This window comes from Neovison vison, chromosome 1, assembly GCF_020171115.1.
Source record: "Neovison vison isolate M4711 chromosome 1, ASM_NN_V1, whole genome shotgun sequence".
Taxonomy (NCBI): domain Eukaryota; kingdom Metazoa; phylum Chordata; class Mammalia; order Carnivora; family Mustelidae; genus Neogale; species Neogale vison.
Genome location: NC_058091.1, coordinates 22,675,710 through 22,691,617, shown reverse-complemented (window position 1 = coordinate 22,691,617; position 15,908 = coordinate 22,675,710). Strand labels below are relative to the sequence as shown.

General features: G+C 56.2%; 1 protein-coding gene and 1 long non-coding RNA gene across 6 annotated transcripts in view; one reads left to right on the top strand and one right to left on the bottom strand.

Moving 5' to 3' along the window:
* Positions 1-36: 36 nt before the first annotated feature.
* MICAL1 (microtubule associated monooxygenase, calponin and LIM domain containing 1) lies at positions 37-10,486 on the bottom strand. Of its 4 annotated transcripts, none has more exons than XM_044244443.1 (25): positions 10,429-10,486; positions 8,645-8,954; positions 8,339-8,546; positions 7,968-8,072; positions 7,504-7,608; positions 7,230-7,385; positions 6,883-6,983; positions 6,030-6,287; positions 5,636-5,751; positions 5,318-5,444; positions 5,133-5,214; positions 4,433-4,580; positions 3,908-4,110; positions 3,671-3,759; positions 3,508-3,549; positions 3,247-3,330; positions 2,967-3,123; positions 2,614-2,687; positions 2,050-2,326; positions 1,822-1,928; positions 1,449-1,562; positions 1,252-1,345; positions 984-1,083; positions 808-881; positions 37-308 (listed from the first exon to the last, which is right to left on the bottom strand). In XM_044244443.1, exons 2-25 carry the CDS (start codon positions 8,900-8,902, stop codon positions 160-162), a joined length of 3,228 nt encoding a protein of 1,075 aa, XP_044100378.1. In that variant the 5' UTR covers positions 8,903-8,954; positions 10,429-10,486; the 3' UTR covers positions 37-159. The 4 variants fall into 4 exon arrangements, with proteins under 4 accessions (XP_044100378.1, XP_044100375.1, XP_044100376.1 ...); XM_044244440.1 differs by lacking the exon at positions 10,429-10,486 and adding an exon at positions 9,678-9,784; XM_044244441.1 differs by lacking the exon at positions 10,429-10,486 and adding an exon at positions 9,282-9,301.
* Positions 10,019-15,908, top strand: part of LOC122903892 — a 9,484-nt gene continuing 3,594 nt past the window's right edge. Inside the window, exons 1-2 of one of the 2 annotated variants that reach the window (XR_006384105.1) lie at positions 10,019-10,130; positions 11,008-11,148. This is a non-coding gene — a long non-coding RNA (uncharacterized LOC122903892). Of the gene's footprint in view, positions 10,131-10,949; positions 11,149-15,908 lie in introns of those variants that run through there. The other variant, XR_006384099.1, reaches the window with a different exon arrangement.

Here is a 15,908-nt window from a genome sequence, read left to right as displayed (position 1 = left end):
CCGTACCTCCCACCTGTAGGCAGCCTAAGCCCTGTCTGGCAGAAACATTTTTATTGTAAACAGTGAGGCCCCATCCCAGGCAGCCCAGATGAGCAGGGTGGCACAGTCCTGGGTTGAGGTGGTCTTCCGTGTAGGGAAGAGGGCAGGCAGCCTGCCCTTTTAGCCCTGGGCCCCCGGCCTTGAGGCCAGCTCACTGAGCCTGCGTTCCTCCTGGAAGCGGACAATTTCATCTCGCCTCTCCACCACATCCAGCAGCTTCTTCAGGAGCTGTTCCTCAGCCTGACGATCAGCAGGGGTCTTTAGAGCTTCTGAAGAAGAGCACAGAGCTTAGAGAACAGGGAACTGGGCAGGGAGGCAGGAAAGGCACAGCTTAATCCCAGCCTATGTGACTTTCACAACTTGGGCTTTGTTTCCTCATCTGTAAAACTGGGTCTGTCCACATGAGCGGTTTGCTCGTACTGGTAGCAGCAGCACTGATTTTAGTCCGGGCCGAGTGATTGATTGATCTGGTATATATTGTATGCATACGATATATGTGTTATTTGTACAGCGAACATGGGGCTTGAACTCATGACCTTGAGATCAAGAGTCACATGCTCGTCCAGCTGAGTCAGCCAGGTGCCCCTGCGGCAACACCAGCTGTGCAGCCCCAGCTGAACTGAAGGCAGAGGAGGGGCTTGGCGCCCCCTTCCCTGGCTTCCTCCTGAAATGCCTCAGAGGCACTCGGACCAGAGGACCATGTGCCTTGGTCAGTATCTGAGGTCGTGAGGCTGTGTGAACGCCAGCCTCTCCCCCGATCCCACCTACCTTCCAGGTTCATGTAGCCTCGGAGCTCCTGGTCCACCTCACACTGCTGCTCCTCCAGGCTCAGCAGTTTCACCCTGTGGAGGGCAGGGATCGAAGAGGCACAGCTGTCCAGGGTGCCCAAGGACCCGGCTGGGGCCTGGCTCCGGTGCCAGCTGTCCCCACCCCCTGCGCCTTACGTGAGCATGAGCTCGGCCTCCTCCGCCAGCAGGCTGTTCTTCTTCTGAACGAGCTGTAGCAGCTGTTCCAGCCACTGTGCCTTTTGCTGTTCTGGGGATGCTGACGGGAACGAAGAATGGGGGCCGGGGGTCAGAAGGCCTCTAGCCAGGGTCAGAGATGTCAGGAGCATGAGGAGTGGAGCCCGCGGGGACACAGTCCGGTGGCTGAGGGAGTGCTGGGGGCGGAGGGATGTCCTAGCTTGTGCCCCCCCCCACCATCTTTACTCACTGCTCTGGCTTCTCAAGGCCTGCTCCACCTTCGTGCCCTCGGCCTCCAGCTCCCCCACAGCAGTCTCAATCTCATGTAGTCGCCGCTGGACAGCCTGAGCGGGACAAGACACGAGGCCCAGGAGGCTTTGGATGGCTCGAGTGCAGAGCTTCAGAGAAACTCTGACCCCCGTCGGAACGGCAAACCCCTGACCTCACCTGGGCCTTGCAGAACCGCTTCATCTCCTCCTCCCTGGCGTGGCGCAGCAGAGTCCGACGCCATGTTGGGTACTTGCTCATGGTGCCTGAGTTCTTGGCGAAGGTCAGCAGAGCCTATGGCAGGGTCGGGCCAGTCAGAGGTAGACCTGCCCGCCTCCCGGCCCCCTCGTTGGGTAGGGGCTGGGAAAGCTAGAAGAAGACAAAACTTCCTGGGCTGGAGATAGGGTAAGTGCCAGTAGAACAGACAAAGGCTTAGAGATTCTGAGAGACTGGCTCAGAGGGAGCATTCTATAGGTTTTCCTGGAGTGGGCGGTGGGGCATGTTTAGAGGACGTGCTGGCTTTGGTGGGATAGGTGGCCAGGTTCCTCCTCACCTCTTGCGTGTCTGAGTCCAAAGCCATTGTTTCCTCTGCCTCCTCCTCTTCCTCCTCTTCACTGGAGGGAGGACTCTGTTCCTGTTCCTCCTTCATGGCCACAACAACTGAACAGGGGAGTAGACAAGGTCTGGGCCCCATGGCCTCCCTTCCCTTTCCCTAGCATTCCCCTTTCAGAAATCCCAGTACCAGCGACCCTGGGTGAGTGCATCTGGGCAAAGCAGGTACCTTGAGGGCTCTGGACTGGTATTCCCCAACCTACAAAACTGCCCTCCAGGGCCTGGCGGGCCAAGGCAGAGCAGCTGCGGGGAGGCTTGGGGGGAGGTTCCAGTTCTGGGTCAGGGGTAAGCTTAAGGGAGGACAGCCGCTGGCGTTCTGGGCTGGAGAGGCGGATCAGGCGACGGGTAGGCTGGCTGGGGTTTGGGACAGGACTGGTCCCCTCCTGGGGGATGACAGAAGTTGAGGGCCCCGATGGCATGCTATTTTCATCCGGTGTGGGGAGGTCCTAGAAAAGCCACCATGTAGTTTGGTCAGTGACCTGCCCATTGTGCGGCCAAGGCCACCCCTTTAGACAAATGTGGACCCTGGTATTCGTTCAATGATGCCCTTCAGCGAACGGTGTTAGGCAGTGTTTGAGACACTTTATTACATCAGTAATAAAAATCTCTGCCTTCATGCAGCTTTCCTTCTAAGGGAGGAGAACATTCAGTTACCCCCAGCGAAGTCTGCTAGGCTTGGAGAGACCCCTTTACTCTTTCCCACACCCCCAACACACGGTTTCATAGTTTTTACCTGACTCTTGGGGCCTGGGTCAGGGCCATCCTTGTGGCCTGGCTGGGGCAGGTGCTGGAAGCAGTAGAAATATCCTGGAAAGGTAGAGGAGGGAAGCAGATACAAGATGTCAGCAGCCCGATACCCAGATACTCTGTTGATCAGCGAGGGCAGGGCTGACGGGACTTGATTTGCAGGTGAATTTCTGCTGGCCCGTTTCCTTAGAACCCCACATTGGGGGATATGGAGGGGACAGAGAAGACTTTGAACTCAGGGGAGAAAAATGCCATTTTGAGCCTGTTGCCACCACGCAGGACCCCAGTTTCCCTCCAGTTTCAAGTTCCATGCCCCCAGACAGGGCCAGGCCTGCTTACCATCTCCTGGGTGCTGCCCGTAGTCACCCGGCCGCAGTGTGGCCTCACAGGTGCGGCAGCGGAAGCAGTTCCGATGAAAGAAGCGGCCGTCAGCACAGAGGCGTTCCAGGATATAGAGCTGTTCCCCACAGAGGGCACATAGGTCCCCGGCACCAGCCTGCATCGACCCCCAGACCACAGGGTCAACTGGGGTCAAGGCCAGCTGCAGAGTTCTTCCTTATCCTTGAAACACCCCTTTTTGCCTTTCCCAGGCCTCTGCAGACAGGGCCCCCTTTCTCACCTCCTGGGGTTGGGATGGGGGTGTCAGGGGTACACCAGACTCTGGGGCAGGTGGCTCCTCAGTACTTGGGCTCTTAGCTTCTACCTAAGGATGTTAAGTGTTCAGGGAGGGAGGTGGAGGGGCAGGAGAGTGGCTGTTTGCAGAGACTAGAAAGATGTGAAAGAGAAGTGAGCCAGGAAGGGAACCTGGGTAGGAGGGTTGGAGAATGCAGGAGAGAACACCCAGGAGAGAGCAGGGGACTGCAGCCCTACATGCATTTACCTCCAGGCGCGGCTTCTTGCCACCAGTATCCTCCCCATTTTCCTGCAACAAGACCTATACTCAGCATGGCGCTCTGAGCTGCAGCCCTGCCGCCACCATGAATGTCCTCCCCATCATCCCAGGCACCCCCACTGCTCAGCTCCGACCATGCCCAGATGCGCACCTGGGCCCGGGTCCGTTGCAGGGTCCTCTGCAGTTTGCCCAGGAACAGCACAGCGCTGGAGCTCCCTGGAAAGCCTTGGCTGGCAGGGCCTGCAGAGAGCGGGGGTGTCCAGGTGGACGGGGTGTCAGTGCTGTGCCTCCAGACAGCTATGGTCCAGCCCAGGATCCCGCTCCCAGCTGTCCCTCAGAGGGCACCTCACCCTCCCATCCCCCCACCTCCCCCCTGCCCTGCTCCTACCCTCTAGGCCTCCTGGGTTGTGGGGCATGTTCTTGAAGGTGCTGTGGAAGTGGCTGAGGTATGCGATGAGGCCCAGTGGGTCACTCCCTGCCACCACTGCCTTTGCAGACACCACAGGCGTGATGCCCAGCTCGTGCTCCGCCATTTTTAGCGCCCAAGCAGTCGCTTCCAGGGCCCCCAGCCCTTGCAGCTCTGAGGGTTCCCTGTGCGACGTTGGGGAGAACAGTCCATGGGAGACCAGCACCGGGCCCAGCAAAGGGGGAGAGGATGAGGAATGAGCAGCAGGCAGGGGCTGGTGGGGCACGAAAGGAGGCTAGGGCACAAGGGGTTTCTTCTCTGCTCTAGACTCCCACAAAACTCGGGGATGTGCAGTGACTTGGACAGGTCGACCGCCAGCAAGTGGTGCACTGGCCCTCAACGGGGGGCGGGGGGCTGCTACTACACGGTGCTCTGCCCCCCAGTCCATGCTGCCGGAGAGGCACGAGAGAGGTATGCCAGGGAGCGCCGAGCCTGAATTGAACTCACAGCAGGCCGGGCCGCAGCCGGTGCACCAGGGCGCACAGAGCCCGCCCGTCAGCCCAGGAGGAGGACAGGTCAGTGACGTGGACACCTGGGTACCCAGCCGTCTGCTTCTGGCACCAGCGTAGCAATTCCTCCTGGGTGCCTGCCGACCCTGAGAGAGGACGCTGTGCTGTGCCCCAGGGCCCTGGCTTGAAGGGAGCCCGGTCGCTGGGCACAGAGGTCAGTCTGGGAGGGGCAGGCAGGGCCCATCCCTTCCAGGGGCACCAACTAAGCCACTACTGAGCGACACTGCCTTCACCCCAGCTGTCTCTTTCTGGAATAAAGTGGAGGAGCCAATCAAGTGGAATCCCTGCTAACCACAGAGAGAGCAGGAGGCCGTGAACTGAGGGACACGGGAGGCCCCAAGCCTCAAAGGGAGGGCAGGTCTGCAAGGCTGGGAGGGCTCAGCGGGCTGCCGGCTGCCGCCAGAGGGGCTGTAGGGCTTGGTATCATACTGACTTATGGGCGCACAGACGGGCCCCTGTTCCTGTGCGCTGCTGCCCCCATGCCCTTGGGGAGGCCTCGAACTTCCCCACTGTCCTCCCTCCGCCTGAGGCTGCTACTGGGCTGATGGCTGGGGCTGGCACCACACTGGGTGGCAAATATTTTAGACAACCCGCCTACCACCCCCCGCCCCACCCTCAGTCAAGGAAGGCTTGCTCACCTGCGGCCAGCTTTCCTGTATCTGTCTTGTCACTGTTCCTCCTCACGGGCTCCTTGGCCACCACGTCATACAGGTCTCGTACCTAAGGCAGCCCCCTTCAGGTCTCCAGACAGGCTGACCACCCCCCTGAGCCCATGGGTAGGGGCCTGCCATGGAGGAGTCTGGTGGGTGCCAGGGGGTCTGACCTGATTGGGAGTCACAGCCCGGAGGTTCAGGGTGGGGTAGCGGGTGGCTGGGTCCAGCCCATACTGGGCCACATTGCGGTGCATGTTTTCCGGGGAGGTCTGTGAGAGGAGCTGGTACAGGCTCTCCCTGAGGGAGGAAGTGCGAGGGAGGGCAGGGGCACGGGTGGGAGGGCACCCATCAGCACCCACCCCTTGAGAACCGCCAGGCCTTTCTTTCTTCTCTCACCCTGCCCCGTCTATTCACCCAGCATCCCACCCTCTTCCTGATCCTTGTCCTATTTCTAGCCCTGCCCTCCCCACCCCCAACTCGGGCCTCACCGCTCTGCCAACACTTCTAGGGGCCCAGCACCCTCTGCCCACCGCTTCACCATCCAGGCGGCATCAAAGGCTGCCAAGAAGCCCCGAGCCACCCCTGTGCCCAGGGGCCAGAAGGGCTGTAGGATCAAAAAGATAGGAAACAGTTCAGTGAGAGTCCAGCAGGAGCGCCCAAGCCCTACTGGCCCCCAAAATCACAGCTGATGGGGTCTGACACCACACCAAGCAGCCCTCAGCTCCCCACAACCAGCAAACGTTTTCACCCCCTCCTTTACCAGGAGGCAACCTTCCTCCCCGCAACCATGGAACCCCTGCACCTCTTTACAAAGAGTTCTCATTTCTGGAAGCCCCAGGAAGCTCATCCTCTCCCCCCAGTCAGAGAGCCTAGCCCCCTTACCTCCACCAGGCAGTCCCCCACCAGCCCCAGCAGCAGGCGGGCGCCGTGCTTCTCCTGCACGCGAGCAGCGCTCTCTGCCCGCATCATGCTTGTGAAGTCAAAGGCGGAAATGTCAGGCCGCCCGTGGGCATCCCGGGCAAACTCCAGCTTCCCAAGCTTCCCATGGGTGGCGAAGTCAGCCACAGCCCGGACAAAGCTCTGCAGAGCCTCGGGCACCACATTGGCACTGCCCAACAGCCGGTCGATCTCCGGCCAGTCCTACAGGCCGACAGAGCAGAACCCACAGGGTCAGCCTTGCTGGACTAGAATTTGAACACCTGCCTCCCATCCTCCAGCCCCTTCCTCAGCACGGCCCCCGGCCCCACCCTGCCCCCAAGGACTAGGACCATTGCTGTTAACGGTGCACTTTCTCTGGACAAGTCCTGAACTACTCAGCCTCAGTTTCCTCATCATTTAGAGATGACATACCTAACTTCTCAAGGTATTCATGAGAATTTAGGTGAGAATATGCACATAAAGTTCTCAACACAGTACCTAGCACATAGCAGGTTTTCACTTAGTTCATTCAGCAAATACTTACTGGGAGCTGACTACACTCAAGTACCATTCCTGGGCCTGGGAATCGTCAGCAAGCAAAAAGGACGAAGCCCTTGCAGAGCTTACATATGTAGCTCTGCGGCTGGTACCATTTAGCCTAGAATATGATTCAGGTTGCCATGTAGACCCCAGGGGAGAAGAGCTTGTTGAGGTGGAGAAAATGTCAGAGCAAAGACAGAAGAGGATAGGCTCCTCTCGCACCAGGGTGAGACACCGTGTCCAGAGCTGGCCTCTACCCCCCGAGGCCCGGGCCCACCTGACGCAGCACCCCCAGACGCAGCAGGCACTGCTTCTTGGCTGTCATCACAAAGTAGTGGGTGTCATCCTTGTAGTACACGATGTTCTCCAGATCGATGCCTGGGGAGGGCAACACCAGGGGAGATGGGTCTCCTCCTCATTCCATGTTACACCTCCAAACACCCAGCCATGCCTGACCTCTGTGATCAGGGGTCACAGCTTAGACTGCGGTGGGTGCCCCCCACACAGGGGCCCAGGCGCTCTGGTGGCATGATGGGCCCTCTGTCTCAGGCCCAGGGCGGGAGGGGGAGGAAGCAGCCTACAGTCAGCTAGAGGGAGGGGAGATCCTGGAGAAGGGGTCCTGACCTGTGGCTTTGAGCAGACTCTGGAAGAAGCTCTGGTTGTAGATCCTGGCCACCCCGCTGATCTCAGGCACCTGCGTCTCTTCCACTGTGCGTCCATTCACGAAGTTGACCGTGATGCCAATGGCTAGTTTGCCACGCATTTCTCGCACCGTGAAGCCTAGAAGTGGGGGCAAGTGAGGGTAGTAGGTATCAGCAAGAGAATGAGGGGCATGATATAGCCTAGAAAGGCACAGGAGAAGGCGAAGATAGCTTCTTTGAAAGAAGGGATCACTCACCTTCAGGGACGAATTTACCTCCAGCAGCGGAGATGAGAACATCAAATTCATAGTTGGCCAGTTGGGCTGGGGGGTTGGGCTGGAGCTGGGCACGCCAGCCACTCCCTGGGGCAGAAAGTGTGAGAGGCACAAAGGTGTGGAAGTCTGAAGGGACCTCTCCATTCCCAGGACAAGCCAGGGAAACAAACAAACAAACGCGTAAAGCCCTTTGCAGTTGACAGTTTAGCAAGCAATGACACACGGTCTATCAACTTACACCTTCACAGCAGCTGTGGAAAGTAGGTAAGGAAGGACATATTTTACAGATGCTCACAATGAGGCTCAGTGTGGTTTGCACAAGGCCACACGACTGCAAAGGGCTTGGTTGACTCCGAATCCCACAGAGTCCCTTTTTCTTCCCTTTTTTCTTCCACGAGCCAAATATCCTTAGCAGATGGGGGTCTCGGAAGCAGAAAAGTACTTACCCTTTTTGGGAGGGGGCTGGAGGCCGGTGAAAGTGACGCCCCAGTGAATTTCCACCCCGAGCAGTAATACCACTTTCAACAAAAGCAACTGAAGCTGCCGGATGCCTGGAAGGGAGAGGAGATTACAAAAAGGGACCCCAGGGCTGCATAGGGCCCCCAAGCACCCGTGTGCTCCCAGTCAGACGTGGAAAAGTTCTTAGAGATCACTCAGTTCCACTGCCCATTTTACAGATAAGGAACCCGAGTCCTGCAGATCCCCTGGCTAGAGTGGATCTCGTCCACTCTGCCCCTTGGAGGTCCCAGCAGCCCCCGACTGGCCTATCTGGAGGCCCAGGCTCACCCGTCCTTCTAGGCTACCATGTGGTACTCACTGATGTGGTCCAGGGTGCCTGTGCAGAAGCGCCCGTAGAACTTCTTGGCGCCGAGGGCCCTAAGATCGTGAATGGTGAAGGGCCAGAGGTGCAGCACGTTGTGGCGGGAGAACTTGGTGCGCTTCTCCACCAGCACCACACGGGCCCCCAGCAGGGCCAGCTCCACGGCGGCCCGCAGCCCACAAGGTCCGGCACCCACCACCAGACACTGCGAACACACACACGGCAGTATGGGCATGGCGTCCCGTCTCCCCGTCTGACTCCCACCCAGCCGCCCAAGCCCTGTCCCAGGCAGCATGTGTCCACCTTGGTGTTGGGGCAGGCCCGGCCCTGCTGGTAGACTGGCTGGCCTGCTCGCTTGTCCAGCTTGGCCCACAGCGACTTGGCACTCCAGTAGTTGAGCTGGGCCTTGATCTTGTGGTACTGGGGCAGCCCCCCACCGGGCTCTACTCCCAGGGCCTCACATAGGCCCCGGAAGCTGCTCAGCACATCCTGGCACAGCTGGGCCTGCAGGAAGCTCTCAAAGTGGGCGTGCGCTGGGTTGGTGGAGGCGGGTTCAGCCATGGAGGCCCCGAGGCTCCCAGGCAGGGAGCAGCTGAGCAGAAGCAGGCAGCTGCTGGAGAGGAGAGAAGAGAAGGGGAGAGGCTGGAGAAGGGAAGAAAAGGAAAAGGATGGGGAGGAGAAGAGAGCAGGCTGGTGTCCCCAGGGGGCTCTGGGTCCACCCCCAATGGCCCTGCTCCTCTCTCCCAGCCCACTCCCGATCTGCTCCAGAAAGAGCTGCTAGTCCTTCCACTCCCAAGTGAAATCTGCCAAATTTGGAAGTGAACAATCAGTAGTCTTGGGCACAGCGGGCAGGAGGGAAGACGGGGAGTCTCCAGCTCAGCTTCCCTGTCCTGGGAAGTGTCCCCTCCATCTCCAGGGCACTAGGAGCAGGAATTCTTACCCTGCCTCGATGGGGCCCCGGAAGCTGGGCATGGGAGAGAATCTCAGAAGTGCATAGGGCAGGCGGCCCAGGAGGAGAGCTGTCTTTGAGGGGCAGACCTAGACAGACCCAATACCTGCCATCCCAGCTGCTGGGCACACATCCTGTCCCCTCTCCCCCACGCCTCCCTGTGTGGGCACCCCTCGAGGACCCCGCACCACTTTGGCCGTGGGGTGCGACTCCTGCCGGGAGCAAAGCTGTCCTCCAGAGCACCCGTGATTGCCTCCTGAGGTAGGGGAGGAGTCAGTCTCCAACTCCCTAGGTTCCACTTCCCACCACCCAAACCACCTCAACAGACTGTCAGAGGATGTTGCGACTGACTGGCGTGACGGAGGGCTGGGTCTATTTCTGACTCACTGTGGTTAAAACACTTCCCCTGTGACTGGCGGCAGCTCCGGTGGGCCTGGGAGCGGTCGGGGGGGACGACAGCCGGGGTTAGCTGCTCCCAGCTTCCTCCCACTCGCAGCGATGCTCCGCCCCAACCCCCGGGCGACCGGCCGCGCTCTCCCAGGAATCTCCCGAGACAAGGCCTCTCTTTGTCCCGCCTCTCACGGTGGGACTGGGAAAAATAAGAGGGTGTCCACGGGGTAACTCGGTGGCATCGCTGGGGCAGGTCCTTGGAGCTGACCCCCACGCGCACTCGGCCACCCCGCCGGTCCCGGCTGGAGCCCGGCGGGCCTGGCCGAGGAAGGGGGAGACTAAAGTTACCCGCTGCGGGTCACTTGGATGCGGGCAGCCGGAACATCAGGAAGGGCAAAGGTCTCTCTAGTGGGTTCGGGGGAATGGAAGGAGGAAAACCTCCGCGAAGAGGTAAAGAGGGGCGACTCAGGCTGGAAAGGCCAGGACAAAGGATGTGCGAGTGGGGCGCAATGTGGAAGGATGGAGAGGAAGCTGGACCACTGGCACCGGAGTTGGGGTGGGGGGTTGGACGTCCACGCTCGGGACGGGAAAGTCTGGAGAGGGGCTGAGCAACCGAGGGGAGACGGGCCGGACCCGCCAGGCGGAGTTCCCGAGCCTCGCGGAGCGCGTTTCCCCGGAAGCGAGCCCCCGCCCCAGCCCCGGCCCCCGCGGGCAGGGGCGCGCAGCCCGCGCGGCTAAGAGGACTTACCCGGCCTCGGGCGAGCGGGGAGGGGCCGCTTCCTTCCCCGCGGGCGTCTCAGGCTGGGCGGGGGCGGGAGGGCGGGGGCGGACGGAGGGGCGGCGGCGGAGACGCGGAGGGAAAGCGGCGGACGCCGGGCGGTGCGCCCGCTGCGCCCGGGCGGGGAGTTAAGGCGCAGCGCTGGGCCCGCGAGGCTTTATTCGCGCCTCATTAGCATCTCATTACGCCGTGATCCCGGGCTCGGGGCAGCCCCAGGGCCGCCCACGTCTGCTGGGTGGTGCCCGAGGGCGTGGCGCTGCGGACGCCTGGTTCCGCTTGGGGGTCGGCAACCCGGGCGTGGCTGGCGGAGACCCAGGAGCCCGGGTTCCCGGACGCGCGGCGCCGGAGGGCACAGCGCGGCCCGCGGCTGCATCCCGGCACCCGAGTCTACGGACCTAGCCCATCCCGGGCGGGCGAGGCCACCCACTCCTGCGCGGTACCAACTCTGCGAGCCGCTTCCCAGCGCCGGGCGGAGGGGGCGCTCGGGGTGGGCAAGAAGTTCGCAGAAGCTGGAGGGTCCGTAGGTGCTCTCCTCACCTCTCTTACCAGGCGATCCACGGCCCGGCCCGGGCTCCCACGATGGATCCAGACTCGGGCTCCCTTGAGACAAGTCTGCCCCTAGACCCGGGCTGAGGGCATTGGGCACGGACTAAAGTTCCGGGAACTTGGCAGTTGGCAGCTTCCACAGCGGTAGGAGAAGTGAGAGGGCGAGGGGGTCTTGGTGTGGTGGGGGTGAGGGTGGGGTTCGACCGCTACTAAAGGGCAAATAGGAGGGGTGTGTGGGAGAGAGTCCGGATCTCCGGTATTAAAGCGGGCTTTGGAGAAAGGACCCACTAAACTGTCAATACTGAAAAGGGTTTGAGGAATCTTTGGGATCAACTTCCTCAAATTCTTGATAAGGAAACAGGGCTGAATGTGAAGGTCCTCGAGGTCATTCAACTAGTTAATAAAACATCAGTTCCCCTGTATGGAGCAGCTACTATAACTATAATTTCAGTGATCACAACAGACCCATTTTACTGGAAGAGAAACTGAGGGTCACAGAGGTTCTGTAACTTGCAGCATGAACAGCAGCAAGTGGCAGAGCTAGCTAGTGTGGGGCCCAGGTCCGTGTGCACTCCACCACACCCCTGTGGAGCCAGTAGGCCAAATGAAAGGCTGGCATTAGAAGAAGCGGTTTCTTGTTTAGAGGAAGTGACACAGTTACATGAGAGACATTAGAGGAATAAATGTGAGGGTCCCTCTCCTTGAGCTCCAGGGACCAGAAAGAGCTGGGTGCCCTTTGGTTCTCCCTTCCTCTTCATTCTCACTTTGTTTTCCCCTGGAAACCCGCAGGGATCCGTTCGACCTGAAGACTCACTGCCCCCAGCTCTAGCTGAGAAGCAGGCAGGGGAAGGCAGGGAAGGGGAAATGCCTGCTCTCTGCTTGGAGACAGGGAATTCAGCCAGGTCACACTTAGGAAACTAGGGCAGCCTCCCAGTCGGGGCCATTCCTAGCTCTTGAGTGTGACTCGTCATTTGGCTTGAAATAAATGTGCCCCAAATCAGCCACACCCATACTTAAATACACAGTGTCTCAAGTATTCTGTAATACACTAGAAATGGGTTGCGGGCTTCTAGAACCCCCTCCTGCCTTTCCCTTTCATTAGCAGATGTAAACAATGGGCTGCCCCAACTTCGTGTGTTTGCAAAGGCCCATGAGGATCTGGCCCTTGACTCCCTTGACTCAGTGACTTTGTTTGCCCTTGCAGCCGGACAGGATTATGTGGCCCTCTGAAGGATAAATGGTAAAATTTGTCTTTAAAAAAGATCACAGGACAATAACGACTTCAATGCCAAAAATCTGCTGACTTGGAGTTTCACTCTCTGCCTATTAAAGATACACACTGGGAGCCCTGAGCAATGGGGAGTCTCCGGTCTAGACTGGGTTAGGTGTGGGCAGACTTCCAGCTCGGCTTCGTGAGCTTAGTGTGACCTTGACAAAGTCACCAACTGGCAGGCTCCAGCCTTACCATTTCCAAATGGAGGCAGTTGAAGAACTCAACCTCCTCAGCCCATTTTGATTCTAAAATCCCGTGATTCGATACTGGTGACCCTAAGAAATGTACAGACTCGAAGGCCTAAACTCCAAGCCGTTAAGACAGGATCCATTTCCTTTGACCCACATTGGGTTCTGTGTCTCAGCAAAGTCGTCTGTTGTCCTGAGGATGACGTGTCTCAGCCACCCTGTAATATGGCCACCTGTAGGTCCCTGAGGTCAAACAGCACACCCACAGTCCCGGGCCCAGAGCTATGGCTGCAGTGTGACCGGGCAGACTCACTTCCTGATGTAAATGTAATTATGAGCTGAGTCCAAAGTGTAGAGTCCTGTGAGCAGACAGGACAGGTCACCTTAATTGCAGTTAGATGGTCAGGGAAGGTCTCCCCGAGGAAGTGACACACTGAATGCTGACAGATGAGCAGACATTAGTCCCAGGAAGTAGGGGCTGAAACCTTCCAAGCCTGAGAATCCACCTGCCTCCAGCTCTCAGGCAGGATATTGCTGAGTGTGTTTGGGGAACAGCAAGGAAGCCAGTGTGGTTGGAAGTGAGAATGGGGAAGGGGCCCAAGAGGAAGCTGCATTTTGGATTTTCTTCTGAGCGCAGTGGGAATTGGCAGGAGGATTTTAAGCAGAGATACGATATTTGCCTTAGTAAGACAATCTCCATTCGTTTAGCAAGACCCTCTGCTTGCCACTGAAGGCACCATGGTGAGCCCAAATAGATGGCACTTCCAGTGGAGAAAGGGGTGTGGGAGAGGGGTAGAAAAGGCGGCTCAGGCCTTGGCAGGAGCCCAGGCAAGATTATGGGTTAAATTTGTCCAGAAGCCATTTAATCATACTAGAATTATCTGAGAGGGAGGTTTTTATTTTTTTTAATTTTTTAAAAAAGATTTTATTTATTTATTTGAGAGAGAAAGTGAGAGAAAGCATGAGAGGGGAGAAGGTCAGAGGGAGAAGCAGACTCCCCGTGGAGCTGGGAGCCCGATGCAGGCACTGGGACTCTGGGATCGTGACCTGAGCCGAAGGCAGTCGCTTAACCAACTAAGCCACCTAGAAGCCCATGAGAGGGAGACTTTTTAAGTTTGAACTCTAGTTTAGCCTGAGGAGACTTCAGTTTAACCTCATTCAACAAGGATAAAAAAAAACGAAATCCAAAAGCCAAACTATTCATTTGGAAAATCTTCAAACCCATATTTTACATGATTTACTGGATATTAGGATACTAATCTGTGGATACTAAAACTTAAAATAAATAATAAACCCATACTCTACGACCAAGGAAGTTAGATCCCTGACTTGACCCCTGCAAATTTTTCCCTCCTTTTGCATGTCATACTGGATATAGTAATACTTTTCAGACTCAGGTTAAAAAAAAAAAAAGAAAAAGACTACAAAGTCTTGTTAGTTACCTAAATGTGTTCAAGTTCCTATATTTTGTGTTGAAAATGTGATTTAATGAACTTTAATTCAAAAGGTCTTCCAGGGCACATGGGTGGCTCAGTTGGTTAAGCGTCTGCATTCCCCACCAAGATCTCCATCCCAGACCCATCCCAGATCCAGGGCCTCACTGGGCTCCCTGCTCAGCCGGGAGCCTGCCTCCGTCTTCCTCTACCCCTCCCCTCTCTGCTCATGTGCTGGCTTGCTCACCAGGCACGCTCTCTCTCTCCCGTGTTCTCGCTCTCTCAAATAAATAAAAAAAAATCTTTAAAAAAAAAGCTCTCCTAACGTGGTACATTTTAAGTGACAATGATTTTAGATATACAGTGTGTGTGTATATGTTATATATATACAACATACATTATATATATATATTACAGCCAACAAAAGTGTTTGTTGCTTAATTATGTGCAAAGAATTTGAAAGCTAGATAAACTATCACAGTGACATTCCTGCATCTTTTAGAGGTCATTCCTCAACGTCTGCTGTTTACAAAGAGCAAGGGGGATTTTTTTCGGGTCATTCCTCCAAGCCTGCTGTTTACAAGAGTAAGACCAAGAGTTTTCTTTCAATTCTTAAGAATTTAGGCTTATTTCAGTCTGGAAAGTGAGGATAACAATTCACCTCAATGCTTAACAAATAAGAGTATTTTGGTGCTAAGTTGGTTAAGTGTCCGACTCTTGGTTTTAGCTCAGGTCATTATCTGAGGGTTGTGGGATCAAGCCCCACGTCAGGCTCCAAGCTGGGCATGGAGCCTGCTTAATATTCTTTCTCTCCCTCTGCCTTCCCCCACTCCCCTGCTCTGATGCTCTCTCCCCCTCTCTAAAACAAAAAACAAAAACCAACCAAAAAAAAAATGTCTGCCCTAAATGTAAAATATCCTGTCAGGAGTTTGAAAAAGAGGCTCACAAAAGCTCATGTTAAGGCATTTTCATGTTAGCAGTAACTTTCATCCAATAGGTAAATTTCTGTGAAGCTTTTTTTTAAAGATTCTATTTATTTATTTGACACAGACAGAGATCACAAGTAGGCAGAGAGGCAGGCATAGAGAGGGGGAAGCAGGCTCCCTGCAGAACAGAAAGCCTGATGTGGGGCTCGATCCCAGGACGCCGAGATCGTGACCTGAGCTGAAGGCAGAGGCTTTAACCCACTGAGCCACCCAGGCGCCCCAAATTTCTATGAAGCTTTAAACCAACAGTAGTAAAATACTAGTATGAATATTAATATGGTAACCATTCCATAAGACAAAGACTATGTACCTTTTATAATTATTGTTTTATGTAAAAAGTTTGTGTGCTAAAATGTCAGACACAGATCAATTCTTAAGTAGGCTCTATGCCCAACATGGGGCTTGAACCCACGAACCCCGAGATCAGGAGCTGTATATACGCTCAACTGACTGAACCAGCCAGGTGCCTCAGATTCTCAATTTTAGTCAAAAATTTCCTATTACATCAAGCAGACCGTATGTAAATAGAAATCCAGCTTAAAGTATCAAAAGACTGGTGATGGAAAGCCCATCTGGTAGAAGCAGTGTAGTGGGCTCTGCTGGCCCTGTGCTTCAGTCTGGCTTTGCCAGTTACTATGTGACCTTGAGCAAGAGACTTCATCTGTTTGGGCCTCAATGTTCTCATCTACAAAATAGGCACATTACATACCCCTTGACAATGTCATGAAGATTAAGTAAAATAAGACTGTGCTAAAGCACAGGGTATAGGTGCCTCCCGGATGCTGCTTCTCTCCTCGTTCCAGATGTGTGTTATTATGGGCTGAACTGTGTCCCCACCAAATTCACGGTGACGTCCTAACCCCCAGCACCTCAGAATGTGACTGGTTTGGAGACAAGGCCTTTAAAGAGGTAACTAAGTGAAAATGTGGTTGTTAGGATTAGGGTGGACCCGAATCCAGTGGTGACTGGTGTCCTTCTAAGATTAGGACAAAACACACAGGGGGCAGACCATGTGAAGGAAGAC

Bases quoted from the DNA above. Each gene is read 5' to 3' on its own strand.
- MICAL1 (XM_044244443.1), bottom strand. From the start codon at position 8,902: ATGGCTGAACCCGCCTCCACCAACCCAGCGCACGCCCACTTTGAGAGC. The intron at 5,215-5,317 runs GTCAGACCCCCT...GGGCTGCCTTAG, and splicing joins GGGCTGTGACTCCCAATCAG to GTACGAGACCTGTATGACGT. The intron at 4,581-5,132 runs GTGAGCAAGCCT...GTCCTCTCTCAG, and splicing joins TACAGGAAAGCTGGCCGCAG to GGTCGGCAGGCACCCAGGAG.